At 39.0% G+C, this 19441-nt stretch overlaps 1 protein-coding gene across 7 annotated transcripts in view; it reads right to left on the bottom strand.

Moving 5' to 3' along the window:
- The window catches only part of atp11a (ATPase phospholipid transporting 11A), a 150088-nt gene that overhangs the window by 73604 nt on the left and 57043 nt on the right, over positions 1 to 19441 (bottom strand). For all 7 annotated transcript variants that reach the window (XM_043691212.2, XM_043691213.2, XM_043691218.2 and 4 more), the window contains exons 4-7: positions 18117 to 18197; positions 7594 to 7701; positions 7344 to 7472; positions 3752 to 3855 (exon numbers count right to left, since the gene is read on the bottom strand). In XM_043691212.2, the coding sequence (XP_043547147.2) occupies positions 3752 to 3855; positions 7344 to 7472; positions 7594 to 7701; positions 18117 to 18197 (422 nt within the window). The remainder of the gene's footprint in view (positions 1 to 3751; positions 3856 to 7343; positions 7473 to 7593; positions 7702 to 18116; positions 18198 to 19441) is intronic.

A 19441-nucleotide genomic window follows, 5' to 3' on the forward strand; every position in this document is an offset into this window, starting at 1 on the left:
AATGGATGACAAAGTGAGTACTGGAAGCAGTGACTACCACACAGACCTTGTGGAGGCAAGTCCAATGTTTACAATAATAATACTATCCAATGTGTTATGTGGTACCAAAACCATACTAAATAGACAGATTCAACAGCTCAAAAGTGAACATCCATGAGCCCCCTGTGGGCCTGCATCACCAGCAATGTATTCAACCACAACCTGTAACAACATGGCCAAGAATATCACTCATTCAACAATTCTCTTCAAGTTTAGGAATCAACCCTTCCCAATGAGGATTGTAGGATAGTATGCCAGACGCAGCACCAGGCATACTTAAAAATGAGATTCAACCTCATAACACTGCACACAGACTCCAATATGTGCTAAACAGTGGAAGAAATAACAACAGACATAATCAAAGGATCAGATCAAGCTTTTCAATCCTGGCTCATGTAATTGTGAGTTGTGGTGAACAATTAAATTAACTGGAGGAAGAAAATTTCTCCAAATTCCCCATTCTCAATTAATGCAAAACCGGCACACCAGTGCAAAGGAAAATTCTAAATGATTTTCAAACAGGTTGATGATTCGTTTTGGCTTCCTCCTGGAGTTGATTCAATGCTGCCGTTAATTTGATACCCAGGAAGAAAAGACTTAGAGTAACACATTAAGCACGCTGTGTGTCTGCATTCTGCAGTATTTTCTTCTGTCCTAGAACAGCTCATTAGCCTGAAGACAAAGGCTTGAGAGGTCTGAGCAGGAGTTTCTCTTGTTTTAACTGCCTGTCATATGTATGCAGAAGGGCTTGCAAATTGATAATAGATCTATTAGTCATATTATGAATGTTCCTTCCACAGCCATCAAGTCCGGGAATCAGACTCAAACCCAGCATTTCTGGCTCAAAGACAGGGATACTATTCATTATGCCATAAGACATCTTCAATTCAACTCATTCCACTTAGTAACAGGAAATGCTGGATACAGCAAAAGAAATGGGCCCCGTCAGTAGCACTGAAGATTTGGGCTCCAGAATTAGCTATGACCCTAGCTAAGCTGTTCCAGCACGTCAATAACATTGGCATATACCCAACAATATAGTTTTATCCACAAATCACAACAAATCTAATCTAGCCAATTACCACTATTGCAGCCCACTCTCAGTCATTTGCAAAGTGATGAACATGCTGATGACAGCAGTATCAATGGCACTTACTCAGCAATAACCCTGTTAATGATCCTCAGTTTGGTTTGTGTCAGAAGCACTCAGATGTTGACTGACTGCAACAATACAGATGAGGTGAATCCCAGAGGTGAGGCAGGAATGACTGCTCTTGACCAAGTATGACATCAAGGAACTCTAGTAAAATTGAAGCCAATGAGAATTCAGGGTATAACTCAATCCTGTTTGGAACTCAAAGAAAGATGGTTATTGAAAGCCAATCATCTCAGCCCCAAGAGAACTTTTTCACTTTTGAAGTTTTTCAGGGCAGTGTTAAAGACCTGACCATCTTGTGTTGCTTTGTCAATAGCTTCCTTTCCAATGTAAGGTCAGAAGTGGGATTTTCACTGGTGATTGCAGAATGCTTAGCACCGCTTGTGACCTCAGATACTGAAACAGCCCTACTTGAAATTAAGAGAAATTTTGACAAACTGGCAACTTATGTGGATAAGTGGCAAGCAAACTTTGCATGACACAAATGTCAGGCAATGAACACCCCTAAAAAGAGTATCTGACCTTGACATTTAATGGCATTACCATCGCTGAATCCCCCAAAAATAACTGGGGGTTACCATTAACAAAGAACTGCTGGACCAGTCATAAAAATACAAGAACAGTCAGAGACTAGGGACTTCTGCAGTGAGTAAGTAACTGATCTCCTAAATAGATCTCCTTTCTACCACTGACAAGGTCAAGGTCAGGTAAGGTGATTGAATACTCCACAGTTGTCAGATGGATTGCAGAACCAACAACTCTCAAGAAGTTCAACAGAGTCTAAAATAAAGAAGCCTATTTGATCAGCACCCTATTCACCACATTAAACATTCACTCCATCTACCATAGGCACACATTAATAGCAGGATATATCATTTATATAATGCACAGTTGCAACTCGAGAAGTCTCTCTCAATACTCAGCCATATCTCCACCACCCGAAAGAACGATAGCAGATACATTAGAACACCACCACCTACAATTTCCCTAGGAGCCACACACCATCCTGATTTGAACGACATTGTCATTTTTGCAATGTCGCCAGGTTAAAATCCTGGAATTCCCTTCTAAACAGAACACCTGATGGATAGAAGCTTGTCAAGTAGGCAACACAGCACCACCTTCTCAAGGACAATTAGGGATGAGCAATAGCCTTGCCAGCAATGCAGACATCCATGAAAGATTAAAAAAAACTTCAGCTGAGCCAAACAGCACTTTATAAAGAGTCATCCTAATGTCTTTCATGTTTCACTCTATGCATCTATTTATGCAGTCCAGGATGCCGTAAGTTTTGATTTTTAAATCACTTTCACAATTTGTCAAATTCAATGATTTGCACACAAATAGCCTCATGTCTCTCTGTTTCTGCACTTCCTTTCAAATTGCACTCGAGTTATACTGCATATCCTTGTTTTTCCAACCAAAATGTTATACATCGTATATAACTGTCCACTTTTCTTTGAAGTCTATTACAATTCTCCCTATTGTTCATAATATTTCCAAGTTTGGTGTCATTTTGTACATATATATCAAGAAAAGCAGCATACTAGTGCTGACGTGTGTACACGTGCATGTGTGTGTTGGGGGGGGGGGGGAAGTGGTGGTGGTGTTTGGCGATGTTGCTGTACACCTTCCTTCCTCCAATCACATTTCACCTTCCCCTTTTAATGCACTTTATAAAACCTACTTTGGCTACCCTTCTGACTGTTCGTCTCCTTATAAGGTTCAATGCCATTTTGGTTTGTGATGCTCCTATGAAATGTCTTGGAATGTTTCATTACGTTGAACTATTATATAAAGGTTGCTGTTGCTCCAGTCCAAACACTATCCCACTATCCCCTGTTTCCTTTCACTCAGTTAACTTTGTGTCCCTTTAGCTGCTGATAGTATAAAAGGTACACTGACAACTATGAGGATCAACTTTTCCAGCAAGCCAATTATGTGCAGTTCTTTTTGTATTAAATGCCTTTTGTAAATCTATGCACACTGCATCAATTGCATTACTCTCATTAACATTTTCTGCTATCTTATCAGAAACTGCAACCAGATTAAACATTAATTCATCATAAAAATTTTAAATTACTTCCTTTTAAATATATTGGAAATGAACAGGGAATGGGCAGATGGTAGAGATTACACAAGGTAGTTGTTAGAGGATACTGGGTAAAAATAATAGAATAGCTTTAAACTTAGTGGGACATTAAAAGATACAGAAAATGATCAGGAGAATTAGATTGAGGTTACAGGCAGTGGAGGGAAAATGGGGTTTGACTTGTCGGAATATAGTAAAATCTCATATAGTCTTAATGCAGCTGGAATGTAATTTGAAAAAGTGTCCATAAATGCTGCAATATATGAATTGAGAGATCAATAACCAGGCCTGCAGCTTATTGCTTAACCAAATGAGAATTTAAACTCCAAGTTGTCAGATTAACATTCCAAATCATCACTATGTAATCCAACCCCAGGATATGAAAGTTATAGTAGGTCTGAGCAAGAACAGACACTCACCAACTCTTGCCTGCACTAAGATTTGACATCCATTCAGAGACTCACTTGTAAAGATCAGGCTGTGGCTGTTCACATTCAATGGTGGCATTCAAAGTGTCCACTTCTGCCTCAGTTCGCAAAGCTTTTGTATCTTGAACAGCTTGATAAGTCTGTTGGAAGAAAAGTGAATCTGGAAATATCTGCTGTCTGACATCAGGCCTGCCCGAGGTAAAAATTCTATCCAGAATTTTCCTCAACTATGTTGCTGCACAGTGTAGCATTAAATTACTAACTTGCTCAATCAGCAGGGAATAATTATGAGAAGATCAGTGATATATAACTCTAAAAAGTGACCGTCATGTCAAATGATTTGAATGATGCATGATCAGAATGCAAATTGCGAATTATTGTATAAATCATTACCAATTACATACACTGGTTAACATTACAAGCTTACACACTGGTTAACAATTATGATCTGAAGCTTTAAAAGATAACATTAAAAATGTTAATTTTTTTCAATGTTAATGTTAATGTCACTGCTTTGAGAAAACTTTAGCACAAAATCAAATATTCTGCTCTTAAACCAGAATGTGATTTACTCCAAGCACCTAAATGGGACAGAACTAAAAGCTGTGCGTCAGAAATGTTGAAAGAAAAATTGCTATAATCATAATCTGGAATCTACGCACTGCAAATACAACAATTACCTTATTTTGTTCACAGAAAATTGACAAAGGTAACACAAAAACTTCATTTATCGTTTTATGTTGGAGCATAAACTTCTACAATATGGGATAAGGCAGAGAAAGGGGAAAACTCATATCTAATGCTGAGGCTTGATACTCCACAAAGCTGAGAAGTATATAGAAAAAGAAATTAAAGGGATATCGGGGAAGTAACAGAGGAGATCAATAGTAAAAGCTTATCTAGTTTACTAAGGCCCTTTATGGAAGGAAATCTGCCTTCCGAAACTGACCTGGCCAACACACTTGTTGAAACTAAAAGCCACTGTTTCAGAGCAAAACTTAGGATGGTGCAACAAATGCTGTTTGCCAGTGATATAAACATTCCCTCAAAAAAAAAACCTGTGGTTTCTATATCTTGTGCTGCCCAGTCCTTCTCCATTCACCTCAATTCTGTTTGGCAGGTCCACTTCCACAGGCAATTCACAGTCTTTTACATAACATTTTCCAGGAGCATAGGGTTTGATATCCTACAACATGCACACCCAAGTTCTGTGACAGGAAGTGAGTCATGACTGGAAACAGTAAATCCAACTTCAATAGTTTGGGGAAAGACAGTCATGGATTTGTGAAGAGACGTTATAAAGGATGTGTGAACTGAGCAGTTTGAAAATACTGTCTTGATTACACAAAGTCAATATGGATTTATAGAAAGGAATCTGACTGACAAACCTACTAGAGGTTTATTGAGAAGATAAATAGTAGAAGAGATAAGGGGAGTAGCAGCAGAAATGGATTTTCAGAAAGTCCCACGTAAGGCATATTGTGTGAAAGCACACAGGATTGGGGATAATATACTGACATGGATTAAGAATCAGTTAAGAGACAGGAAAATGAGAATAAAAATAAATGGAACTTTTTTGGGAATGGAAGGTGGTGATAATTAAGGTATAGCAGTGATCTGTGTTGGGCTCTGGCTATTCACAATATATAATGATGATTTAGATGAGGGAATATTTACAAGTGAGACAACTTTAAAAATAGCTGAGAGTAAGAGTGATGAGGAGGATGTAAAGAGGCTTCAGGGTGATTTTGACGTAAGTTGGCAAAAATATAGAATATGCTGTACAACATGGATGAATTTGAAGTTGTCTTCTTCAGTAAGAAAAACAGAATGGTGGTCTATTGGAAATGTGATGTACAAAAAGATCTGAGTGCCCTTGTATAACAGTCATTGAAAATAAGCACTAGGAAGGCAAATGATATGTTGGCCTCCATTGCAAGAGGGTTTTATCACAGATGCAAGGAATTCTTAAATGCAGCTGTTCAGCACCTTGGCGAGACCACACCTGGAGTATTATGAGCCATTTTGGTTGCCTTACTTATGGAAAAGTATGCCAGATTGATTCATGAGATGGCAGGAAACTGGGTAGTCAGGGCCTGCATTCACTGGATTTTCGAAGATTACAGGGATCTCACTGAAACATTTAAACATTCTGACAGGGCTGGACAGACCAGATGCAGAGTCAATGTTTCCCCTCGCTGGGAAATCCAACACAAGGTGTCAAAGTGTCAGGATATGTAGTCGCTCACTTTGGACGGAGATGAGAAAAAGTTTCTTCACTAAAGGCGAATGAACCTTGTAATGCTCTACCACAGAAGGCTGTGGAAGCAAAGCAAAAAAAACCCAACATATTTATAAAAGCTAAAAACGTTAAGGGAAATGATAAGAGAGCAGGAATGTGAGATAGAGCAGAACAACCTATTTCTTCCTTAAATTTCCTACGTCTCCAAGCACATTCACAACTGGAGAGGAAGGGGAAGTTGGCGGTGACTCAGTAGGTTAAAGTGGCCAAAGGTTAAAATTTTTAGGAGAAGTGATGATGACAGATTTGAAGAACCTGAAACTGAACAGACAGAACCGTTGACAACATCTGTTAACCGTAGAGCAAGAAAGAGAAGTTGAGTGGTCAGCAATTTAGTAGTATAGGGTTGAGGGAAAAGGGGTGCATGTCATGGAAAAGATAGCAGAGAAATACAAGAGAGATTAGAAAAAAAAATGCAAGCTCAGCACAAGTGCACAATCAGAAAAGGTTGAGCCTAATGGGCACACTGGAGAAAAGGAGCAGCAGAGGCAGCAGAGTGGATGCTCTCAATCTTACTTACAACAAAATGAATGAGCTGCTTTCATTTGGGAGTGGGTGAGGGGAAAGAGATGGGAATTTAAGATGGATGGCAATTGAGAAAAGAAATCAGGGGTTATCTTTGCATTTCAGCATGAGGCTGGAAGAGGGAGAAGTATTGGCAGATGAGAATAGGCATAATAGTGCTTTAGTGGTCTATCCAAATCCAGCTAAACTAGGTAGCCATGATATCCTTTAATGTTTGTGGACTTAAGTGAACTGCAATGAAGGGCGTTTCGGGTATGGTCAGAGTTAAAAAGAGTGGTGTTTTAATGGGATCTATGGCATCAAAACTGGAGGTGAGAATGTTTCATTAGATCAGTAATTGCCGAAATGTCATGCTAAAGGGAAAGGTAACAATTAGGCCACTGAAGTGCATTTGTAAGTGAAATTAAAGAGTTTTTCTTTCACAGACAGATATAGATGGAGGGGAGTTTGGGAAGGGGAAAGGGATGAAGCATTAGAGGTCTTGGCTGTGGTTGATGTGAAGGGAGTAATGAAACTACATGTGATTAAAGTCTCTTCTCTTGGAGTGCGTGGCTCCAGCTCTTGATCACTGCTTGTGTGTGAATGACAGGATTATACTCAATTGTGAATCTACGGGAAGAGCAGGAAAACTGGCAAACAAGAGTAATTTTTGACCATTACTCTGAACAGACGAGACATGAGTGAAGTGGAAAAAGTAGCTAAGTGAATTACATTAAGAGATAATTGATTATAAGATTGAAATAAGAGATACTTATCACAGGCTGGCTTCTACAGCAAGAATATGGCTGTTCAGTTTCTTACCTTCGTACTTGATTCACCATCTAGGCTGGCTGTAGTGACAAAACATGTTCCATCATCACTGCTCGAAGACAAGAAGACCATGTCGCATGGAAAAGTTTCGTTCTCCTTGGTCATCACAATGTCTCCAACCTACAGCAATTTTACGAACATTATCAAAAGCAAATCGTGTACTGTCTGTTCCCAGCAAACCCTTCCACATTAATTCTAACGCACCACACCACCTGAACACATGCCTAAGCAGCTTTTTTACCTGCAATTTTCTGCTCTGTTTTTGAACTACTTTGCCACCCTGGATGACGTGAACAGGACATCTATTCACTGCGTTATCTGCTTTATGCCGAAGCCAATCCTCATATCCCTGTGGGTAGACATTGAGCACATTATGTTACACAGGAAATATCACGGAATGTATAAACCGCCCATTGATCTGAGTAAAGTGCAAAATATGAAAGGCAAAATATAAGGTAACCACATCAAACATTTTCAGATCAAAGGGCTACATAGAATAATTGCAGCAAAGAAGGTGGTCTCTCAGCCTATAGTGTCTGGAGTGGCTCTCCAGAATAATTCACTCAATGTTATTTCCACCCCAAACTGTAACTAGGCAGGTTAATGCTATGTCAGTTATGCCATCACAGTTGGGGGTAAATAAGTGGTGGATGTAAATTGATCTGTTGTCTTTAATCAAGTACAAAAAAGGACTACAGGGATAATGAGTGAATACTGGCAGTATATAATGCTGTTCTCTGATTAAATCTAACAAGAACTAAGGTTATGTCTCGTTCCATATTTCACATCAGGTTTTCATATCTTACGCATGGTAGCAGAGCACAGTTGCCAAAAGATGAGGATTGGAAGCTAAGAAATTATTTTAAGACTGAAGTTTGCAACGAGAGTTACTTTCAAGAAGAACAGTTGAAACTGAAAGAACCGTATGATTTCCCACTAATGTTCTGTGAATCTCTGAACCAATGGTAAAATAAAGTAGCAATTGTTGATACAGGTTACCTCCTTACCAGCCAGAAAACAAGGTGTGGCACTGGCACTGTCACTCAAAATTTATAAAACACAAAATCAGGTGCAGGTATTTTCAGAGCTATGGTCTCATCAGTTGGCTTCTGAGGAAGGTTTGGGTAAACTGCTAAACAAGATTAATAATTGATGTCAAAAGGATATGGGGTAGAACACAGTTAAGGCTGAGATGAGGAGAAATTTCTTTACCCAGAGTTTGCTAAGCCTGTATCTCTGCCGCAGAAAGAGCGAGCGTGAGCCTAAGCATTGAATGTTTCAAACAATAAGTTAGATATAGCTCTTAGGGCGAAAAGGATCAAGCAGTATGGGGAGAAAACAGCAATAGGGTATTGAATTGGATGATCAGCCATGATCATATTGACGGGTGAAGCAGACCAAAGGGCTGAATGGCCTACTCCCACCCTTATATTCTATATTTCTATGTGATAACTCAAGTAATCCATTAAAATTGCAGTACTGTCACGCATGGATCAGCACCTGGGCTAAGCTGGAGTTAAGATTCTCAGAACGAGATGTGCTTCTGGATCAGATATTTGATACTTTAAAACAAAAAAACATGGAAAAGCAAAAATTTCAGCCACCATCAGGTACACTTTGGAATCTCAAGATGATGGAAGACTCAATGCTCACAGCATTTCAAGACTGCGCAGATATGAGGCACAGATGTTAACCGAACAAAGGAATTGCATACAAAAAAAAAGAGGAAAACATCTGGCAGATGACAAGAATGCAGTAATAATAATAGAGGAATGTATCCTAGAAATGTCTGGGAATTACCAACAAGAGTTTTAGATGTGAGTCAGAACATTGATATGTGGCAAATGTTACAAAATTGAATTAAAAATCACACAACACCAGGTTATAGTTTAACAGGTTTATTTGGAAGCACTAGCTTTTGGACTGCTGCTCCTTCATCAGGTAGCTTTGGAAGAGAATCATAAGACACAGAATTTATAGTAAAAGATTGCAGTGTCATGCAACTGAAATAATATATTGAACAAACATAGGTTGCTGTTAAGTCTTTCATCCTTAAGATGGGGTTGCAGGTTTTGGTTCATTTATATGCAAATCCCAGAACTACTTTTAAGTCACATTCTCGAGATACCTTAAGGTTTTATTAAAAAAAGATGACACCTCAGCTCAGATGATGCATTAAAGGTGTGAGGTTAGAGTCTGTCTGTATCCCAATCTTGAGTCAGACTGGTTTTATTTCCAAGTAGAAAATCACACAACACCAGGTTATAGTCCAACAGGTTTAATTTGAAGCACTAGCTTTCGGAGCAACGCTCCTTCATCAGGTCATCGTCGCTCCGAAAGCTAGTGCTTCCAATTAAACCTATTGGACTATAACCTGGTGTTGTGTGATTTTTAACTTTGTACACCGGCATCTCCGAATCATATTTCCAAGTTGGAATTTATAAAATAGTCAGATGGTATGACTGCCTGCAGATTTGTGTGCTTTTTCAGCAAAATAGAATGTATCTGGAAATGCACCTTTAATGCATTTTCAGAACTGAGATGTCACCATTTTTTTATAAAACTTAAGTCATCTCGAGAATGTGACTCAAAAATAGTTTTGGGATTTACACGTTAATGCATCAAAACCTGCAACCAGTTCTAAAAGATGAAAGACTTAATAATCTAGGTTTGTTCAATATATTACTTCAGTTGTACGACACCATAATCTTTTGATATAAATTCTGTCTTATGATCCTCTTCAAAGGCTACCTGATGAAGGAGCAGCACTCCGAAAGCTAGTGCTTCCAAATAAACCTGTTAGACTATAATTTGGTGTTGTGTGATTTTTAACTTTGTCCACCCCATTCCAACACCGGCACCTCCACATGTTTTTTGAGCTGATGCACAGCACACAAGGTTCAGAGGCAGATGATGTTTTTGATCAGTTTGAATGAATTGCACTAGTTGCAATATCAGTAAGTCTGGTATTGACAATACTAATCACAGATTCATTTAATTACGCTAGGTTGATCAGCAGATGTACATCCACTATATGTGGTATGGATTGGATCAAATATTATTTTGATTCACTCGAAGTAAGGTCAGGCAAAATTAAAGTTCTATTTTCTTCAGATTCAGAGATGACATTACATTAAAGTCAATGAAAGGAATGGTGAATCCTGATAGAGTAGATGGGGTAACCCACTTTCTTAGTACAGACTGTTATGACCAGATCCCGGGCAAGGTTACGCACTGCATTATGGTCCCAAACAGGATACACCAAGTTGTCAAGCTGTTATCTGAGGACGGATGAATTGAGTCACCTTCTTCATTAACCCATCACCTTGGTTAGTTCAAACAAGCTTAATTTGAAAAGGATCCCTTCCCTCATGGGAACCATTCACCCCAATCTAATGAACTTCTGTTTTAAATGGAGCCAATTTAACCAGGCATTCTTGAGTTAACAAAAAGTAAGTTCATTAATGACTAAACTTGAAAAGAATTAGTAATGCATAACAAAGATTAGAAATAAAAGTGAGTTCATAAAGTTAAAAGTTAAAAACACAGTTACACAGATCAGTCTCTGAAATATTTGTGAAGAGCAATTAATTGAACTTTGTGGCCGGTGCAGTGGAGGTTAGTGGTAATTGAACAGTCAGGTTTTTTTTGAGTTTCAAGGTTTTATTGGTGATTAAAGGTCCTCTGTCCTGATTCCTTTTTTTAAAAAACATGCTGGTTTGGTTCACGCTGTGAGATAAAATCTTTAGCCATAATACAGGGTGTCCAGGGGATAGTTCTTCCACTGTGATTTCACGGGGTAGTAATGCTCTAAAAAGCTGGTGCACATAAGAACATTCAGTCTCACTAATCGAGTCCAGAAATGTTGACAGTAGTTTTTTAAAGTCTTTTTTTTGTGTCTTCCTGGAGGATAAATCAGCCTGCAAGAAGTGACTTTCTGGTGAGACTGATGATGAGGTAATCACCACGCTCTCCAGAGTTTGCACATTCTCCCTGTGTCTGGTGTTTCCTCCTGGTGGTCCGGTTTCCTCCCATAGTCCAAAGATGGGCAGATTAGTTGGATTGGCCATGCCGAATTGCCCATAGCGTCCAGGATTGTGCAGGCTAGTAGATTAGCCATGGGAAATGCAGGTCACAGGGATAGGGTGGAGGAAGTGGATCTGGGTGGGATGTTGTTTGAAGAGTTGGTGTGGAATAAATGGACTGAATAGCCTCCTCTACACGATAGCAATTTTGTTTCTAGTCAGTCCCCCTCATTAGCTCTTCAAGTTAAGTTTGACCCTGTGTGAAGTTTCTCTGACAATTTACACGTGCAAAATTCCATGGTATTCATACAGAATTTTTAAAAATTCATTCATGTGATGAGGATGTTGCTGTCTAGACCAGCATTTATTGCTCATCCCTTACTGGCCAGAGGGCAGTTAAGAGTCAACCATATTGCTGTAGGTCTGGAGTCACATGTAGGACAGATCAGGTAAGGATGGCAGTTTCCTTCCCTGAAGGACATTAGCAAACCAGGTGAGTTTTTCCAGCAATCGACAATGGATTCATGGTCATCATTCGACCCTTGATTCCAGATTTTTTTTTGTTGAATTCAAATACCACCAACTGCCGTGGTGGAATTCAAACCCAGGTCCGCAAAACATGACCTGGGTGTCTGGATTAACAGTCCAGCAATAATACCACTAGGCCATCACCTCCATTGGGTTCTGTCAGTAATTGAATGTAAATCCTTAATTTTTTTGCTGCAGGGTTTCTGATCTATTATCATTAAAAAGAAAGATGATTTTTAGTAAGATACCCCTTGCTGCTGAACAAGTCTCTCATGAAGAAAAAGGAGCGAATAAAATAATGCATGGAACATGATTTGGTAATTGCTTTTGTCAAGTCACAAAATTTGCAAATTACTCAATCAGGACATTATTGAATCCTTTAACAACATCTAGTATTGCTAATCAGAATGTTAAAAAGGTTAAATGGCATCAAGTGATAAGAATTTGAGAGGAAATGGCAAATTCCTTCAAGTTACATTGACAATTTGCTCATTTGTTTTAGATTAGATCACTTACAGTGTGGAAACAGGCCCTTCGGCCCAACAAGTCCAACACCGACCTGCCGAAGCGCAACCCACCAAGACCATTCCCCTACATTTACCTCTTCACCTAACACTATGGGAAATTTAGCATGGCCAATCCACCTAACCTGCACATTTTTGGATTGTGGGAGGAAACCGGAGCACCCAGAGGAAACCCACGCAGACACAGGGAGAATGTGCAAACTCCACACAGAGAGATGCCTGAGGTGGGAATTGAACCGGGGTCTCTGGCGATGTGAGGCAGCAGTGCTAACAACTGTGCCACCGTGCCGCACAAAGTTTTGCTGTCACTAATTAAAAATCCTATTAAAGGATGAAGAAATAGTTGACAATATATACACAAAATGTATTGAAGAGATTAGTGAAACATATGAGAAATGCTAAAATATTGGAGGGTACTATCATGGCATATTAAGAATTTATAGTTAGCATGAGACTTTTAATTAAGCAATGGCTAAAGATTTAAAAGCATGGGGCAAGATCAGATACATGTTCATAAACATTATCTCATAAACAGAATTCTGTCTGTCTATAGCAATACACAGCAAAGAAAGGAGTAACTGTGGAAAAATGTTTAGGGACTGGACTGAGAGTAACAGCTACATTCCTAGCTACCAACAGTGGGGAGGGTGAGATGAAAATATGAACACTGTAGTGATGAACACTGAGGCTCAAAGACACTTCAGTAAAGGGCGTTTCAAAAGGAATTGTGCCGTTATTGATGATATGTTCCATAAGATAACAACTAACCAATACAATTATAAGCTATCATCTACCCTGGCATGGGCAGTCCATATGAAAAACTAGCTTCAAATGACTGGCAGCTAAAGTCCATATACGTTGGTCTGTCAGGAAATCCAAGAATAGTTTCAGTGGTGACTGATCCTCTGAGTTTGGAACACAGTCTATAATTAGTTCTATATTTCCTGCACAGTTGGATGCCCTACACACAGGGAGAAGTGTAATCAAGGCAGAGTGTGAGTGCAAATACTATGAGCCTTAAATCATTGCATAAGACCACAGATAAACCTCAATGCTGTGGATTTAGCATACTACAAAAAGACAGGGTCAAATTGAATGGAAAAGGTCCAAGTAGTGTTATAAGGTGTGATGGGAAGACAGTAATTCTCTGACACCGTAGTCAAAATTATTCAGGTCCAGCAAGTTCTCATTTAAAGTTGCATATGCATTCCTGAAAATTGTGACCTTGTGTGAAACATGGTCTGCCATAGGGATCAATGTTAAAGCCAAAGTTAGGTCTCCACAGACATTTCTGCTTGGGAAAAAAACATGCAGGTTGAGATACTGTACAACATTTTTGCCATCTTTGTTCAAATAAATCAGTAAATATAAAAGAAATATCTTACAGTTAGGTGTCATCAGGACATTTCTCACCTGAAAACAACTTTAAAACGTTATCAAGTTGAATTATCATACATTCCTAATGCCTACTGTCCCAAGCAGAACAAAAAGATTATAGCAGCCAAATAAGGATGATGCTTTAATCAAGTGACTGGTCTTAGCAATAACATTATGGAAACCTCCCTGGAGGTCAAAAGCAGCTTCTCCTGATGAGGCTGCAATGCTAAACTATTGTGGTATAAGCTCCTACAGAGACAACTGCCTCCAAGAGAAGGAACTCCTATACAACAGAATTGCAAGAATACCTATCTTTTCATTTAAGGGGCCACAGGCATTTAGCTCAACAATCCATAAGGTATACTAGAAAGCTGACTCCAACTTTGGACATCTGGGCTCCACTTTAAAATAAGACAGGTACAGTGATGAACTGGTATACCTCAGATGTTTTGTACTTAAGTAATGACAACCTGGATAATCTCTTTACCTATTCTGATTCCATATCTCCTTGCATGTGTGTACATTAACTTTTCAATGGTGTTGCTGTAATCCTTAGAAAGTCAAGTTCACAAACAGAGGGAGTGAGGAAAATATACCACCACATTTTTCTTTAAGAAAGGGGGAAGAAAACAAACTACTTATGGACAGTTGGTGAGAATAGGGAGAGATTTGTCTTAAAACTCACAATTTGTCTGTAACACTACAGTCATAAATAAAAATGATCTTTAAATCAAAGTAGACTTATAAACATAGAAGTAATACAGCGCAGGTACTGTAAGTACATGTTAAAATTACATTTGCCTGATGAACTTTTAACTGACCAGGCTCCATCTAGTGGCAGAAATATCCTGCAGCAACCAACTTTCACCACAAGAGGTAGCCCACAATCTCGATACTTGCTCAGAACAGGAGACACCACAGAAACAGACTTTTAAGGGTAGGAAGAGAGGGTGGGAAAGAGAGGCGTGGGTTTGAAGTGAGACTGAGGGAAGGGACAGGAAGGCTAGAGGGACTAATGCAAACACGTCAAGAACAGCTCTGAAGCAGGCAGGCCGAAGAACAGAAAGCCTAGCAAACAATATGAAACTGAAACTCACAAGGTTAAATGCATATATTGTCACTGTTTTATTAAATGACATTAAAACAAAATAATGCTTAGTCAGCTTTGAATGGGATTTATTATACATTCATTCAGGGAAATGGGGTTAACTGTAGTCATGCAACATCTGAGTAATTAGTAAAACGTGATGAGGCACTCTGCAGCTCGCATTCTCATATTTCTGACACTTCTGAGCAGCAGAGTATGAATACTAAGATGCAGGATAGTGATAGTCAAAATAATAATGATGAAGAGAATAGAACTATTTTCCAAAAGGACAACAGTCAAAAGTTGGTTCTAGGGTAATACATGGACCAGAAGGGTCCAGTGAATAGAAGGCTGTGACTATTACAGGGAAAATCACTGGCAAGTTTGAACGTGTTCAAGGTGGTATGATTTTCAAGGCACAAGATCTCACAGAATTGAAAGTAAAATGATTGGGTAGATGTCGAGAAGTTGCCTCCCCTTATGGGAGAGTCAAGGACTAGACGGAACGATCTTTGGATAAGGAGTTGCTCAATTAAGATAGAGACAGGGAAGAATTTCTTCTCCGACTGTACTGAATCTGCGTACTGAATTCTTTCCCACAAGGACTGTTGAGGGAGTGTCACTAAGTATACTTAAGGCTGAGAGAGACAGGTTTTTAATTAGTGAAGGAATCAAGGATTACAAGGTTAAAGCTGGAAAACAAAGCTGAAGACGATTACATTGGCATAATGTGACTGTATGGCACAGCAGACTCGATAGGCCGAATGACCCATTTCTGCTCCGACAAATGATGGTCTTGTGGACATCTCTACAGTAGAAAATGTGATCTTGACTTTTCTTAGCCTCTTGGTCACATATTTGTGAGAATGTAAATCAATTAAAGCTGTACTTTTACAAGGTGAACACTTTTAAAGTTTTGAAGTGCTTTCAAGTGGGTTTGAAACTACCTTAAAAGGCACAAGTGAGGTAAAACTGAAGTAAAGATGAAACAAGTTTGTCTATGGTTTGAATTATGTATCGAGGGTGCTCTACTTCTCAATTAGATCTATCCTGCACTAGGTTGCGTTCACCTAAAAAACAGAACCAACAATTTTAAACTGTTCTCACAAAGAGAAACATTGTCGGCATCCTTATGATAAATACCACCATTTTCCTACAGATTCTGTGGAATTTGACAATTTGGTATTGTTCAGATAAAAGAATTTAGAATTGGAAGTCAGGCTTCAGGAGCTTTTAGGAGTTTAAAAAATAACCAGACTAATCCAGAATCAAGTGAAATTGACCTTGAATCAACAATTATGTCCTATAAAGTATAAATCATATCCCAGTAAATCCGGTTAAAGTTTCACAGAAAGATGAACATGCATCCAAAGAAGAACAGAACAGCTGTTTTTGTGTGTTTACAGAATGTGGGTATTTCTGACAAAGTCAAGATTTATTGCCCATTCCTAATTTCCCTTAAGTAGACGGTGGTGAGCGACGTTCTCAAACCACTCCACAAGGACTGTACAGTGGTCACTCTTACCAATACTGTCATGGACAAATACATCTGTAACAGGTAGGCTGGTGAGGATGAAATCAAGTAGTTTTTGCCCACAGTTGTTGCATCACCATCTGCCTAGAAACTGTGTCTTTTAGGAGTCAGCCAGCTCGATTTGTACTGGTGCTAGCGAGGTACTCATGGTGATGGACATTGAAGTTCTCCACCCAGAGAAGATTTGGTGTCCTTGCCACCCTCAGTGTTTCTTCCAAGTAGATATTAACACGAATGAAGACCGATTCCTCAGGCAAAGTGAAATGGGAAGAATTCCTTGCCCATGTGTGCCCTGATACAATGAAACTATATGGTGTCTGGAGTTAATGTTGATGACCTCAGGACGACGCCTTCTCAACCGTATCACTGTGCTGCCAGCTGTGGTAGGTCATATATTAGAACTGCAATCATGGTATCTGGGACATAGCTGTACTTACAGAAACATACTTACAATATCAAGCTGCTGTTTGGTTAGTCAATGGGACAACTCTCCAAAACTTGGCCTAACCCCAAGATATTAGTTAGAAGGATTTTTGCAAAGTTTGCCACTGTCATTTCCAATGCCAAATTCAATGCCAGGTGATCCATCGAGTTCTACCTTACACTTTGTAGCAGTTGCACACAATAGAGTTGCTTGTTCGGCCTGTTCAGAATGCATTTAAGAATGTGGACTGCAAATGAAAATACCTTCTTGCAGGTGTGCTCCTTAGGCTAACCAAGATGGCTACTAACAGGTTCAGGCTGTAGGCTGTGGATGTAGTCATTAGACAAGACTGCCTGCTTCGTTAAGATAATTATGTTCACCTCCAGATGTCTCTGGAGGGAGCATGCAGTGTCCACAGGTACACTCGATGTTTCTGACAGGTGAGCATCTCAGAGGCCAAAGTGTATCAGCTCCTAAAATCACATTTTAATTTAAGTTGATAAGTACCTGTGAAACTTTGTTTTTGTTGCTGTACTGTATAAGGGCTGATTATTAGTTAGCTTGTTTATTAGTTTTGTTAGTATACTCCAATGGGTGATAAGTAAAGGATTGCCATAACACAGAAGGATGAGAATGTAAGAAGAAGAGATCTGAAATGGAGCACCATGAACCTAACAACAATGAAAAACATCTACATCCTTTTTGTACTTCACCATGCAGTTTGGATTCATTTAACACTGCACAGTCTTCCTTTTATGATAGCAGATATAATTCCCTCTGACTGCTCTAATCTACTTCACTCTCCGGAAGTGCTTTACAGACTTTAACTACTTACACAGTGAAAAGGTTTCTCTTTGTGTCACTTTTGTTCCTTTTGAGAATTAATTTCAATATGTGCCTTCGTGATTTTAATTCTTCCCAGAATTGTCATGGATTTGAACCCTTTAGCTAACCCATGATCCAGTTAGGTCGGGTTTGTTGATTAATTCTCTCTATCTACCCCTCTTCTTTCCAAAACCATTAACAGTCTTACCTACTACCATCAGTATTAAATGCTGTAATTGATACATAACAACCATAGTTATTTGGGACAGTTCAATCTTTCTACTTCACATTGTGTAAAAAATGTTTCCTTTTTAATTTTAGGTAGTTACCCCTATTCATTTAAATTTTCCACATGACCTTCATTTATGGAAAAGCAGGAAACAAAAACAAATAGAGGAGCAGAGAATTCGACTAAAGGTACATTTTGTCTCATGCCTCACCTGTTTGATTGCAGTCACAGTGATTACAAAAAAGAGAGGAAGTCCACTAGTTACCGGACTGGTCGGTGTATCAATGATCAACTGAAAATAAAAACACAGTCTGTTAATCTACTGAGACAGGAGCTCAAATTTTAAGATTTTTCATCATTTATTGGCAAGTGTAAACAACAGGCAAAATTGCTTGATAATTGAATACGCTTCACAATTTGTTTGTTATCATTAATGGGATAAGGCAATGTTGGCAAACATCATATATCTGGAAATCATTAATTAAGCAGCTTTAGATAGTTGGATCCCTGAGTATCTTCTTCAACAATGCCCTGGAACTGATGTGATTACATCCAAATCCTTTGTCCCAGTTATGAATCCAAGCCATAGATCATTTTCCAATGACTTCAGTTTTGTTAGGGCTCCTTAATGCCATACTTAGTCAAATGTTGCCTTGATATCAAAATCAGTAGAGTTCATCTCTTTTGTTCATCTTTTGACCAAGGCTGTAATCAGGTCTGGAACCCAGCAGCTCTGACAGAACACAAACTAAGCATTGGAGCAAAGGTTATTGTATCATAAATAGATGAAGAGGAAGGAATTCAGCCCTTTGAATCTGCTCCACCATTCATTATGATCATTCAACTCAATAGCCTGTTCCTGCTTTCTCACCCTATAACCTCTTTAGCCCCAAGTGCTATATATAATTCCATCTTGAAATTATACAATGTTTTGACCTTGACTGCTTTCTGTGGGAATGAATTCCACAGGCTCACTCTCTATCGATGGAAACATTTCTCCTCATCTGAGTCCTAACTGGTTTCCCCTATATATCCCTAGACCTACATGCTGGTTGATCTGCCCCAGGCCTTAATCCGTCTTTTGTGCCAATCCCTCATAGCCCTAAACTCTTCAATATTTCAAAACAATCTTTCAACCTTCTCTTTAAACATTTTCAGTAATCTAGCCTCCGCAACTCCGCATGGAAGAGAATTCCAGACATTCACTACCATCTGACAGAAGAAATGCCTTCACATTTCAAATGGATGTCTCCTTCTTCTGTAACTACATTCGCCACACCAAGATTCTCCCGTGAGTGGCAACATCTTCTCAACATCTACTCTGTCAAGCTCCTCAAAATTCTCAGATGTTTGAGTAAGGTCACCCACCTCCCGCCGCCATTCTTATAAATTCTAAAGATTAACAGCATAATCTGTTCAGCCATTCTTGATAACTCAACTTCTTCATCACAGGAATCAGCCTCGTGAATTTCTTTTGAATAGTTTCCAATATCACCAAATCACAACTTAAATATTGGGTTCAAACTGTACACAGTA

The sequence above is a fragment of the Chiloscyllium plagiosum genome, unplaced genomic scaffold, assembly GCF_037043375.1.
Source record: "Chiloscyllium plagiosum isolate Xiang-an unplaced genomic scaffold, Cpla_swu_hap1 HiC_scaffold_6, whole genome shotgun sequence".
NCBI lineage: Eukaryota > Metazoa > Chordata > Chondrichthyes > Orectolobiformes > Hemiscylliidae > Chiloscyllium > Chiloscyllium plagiosum.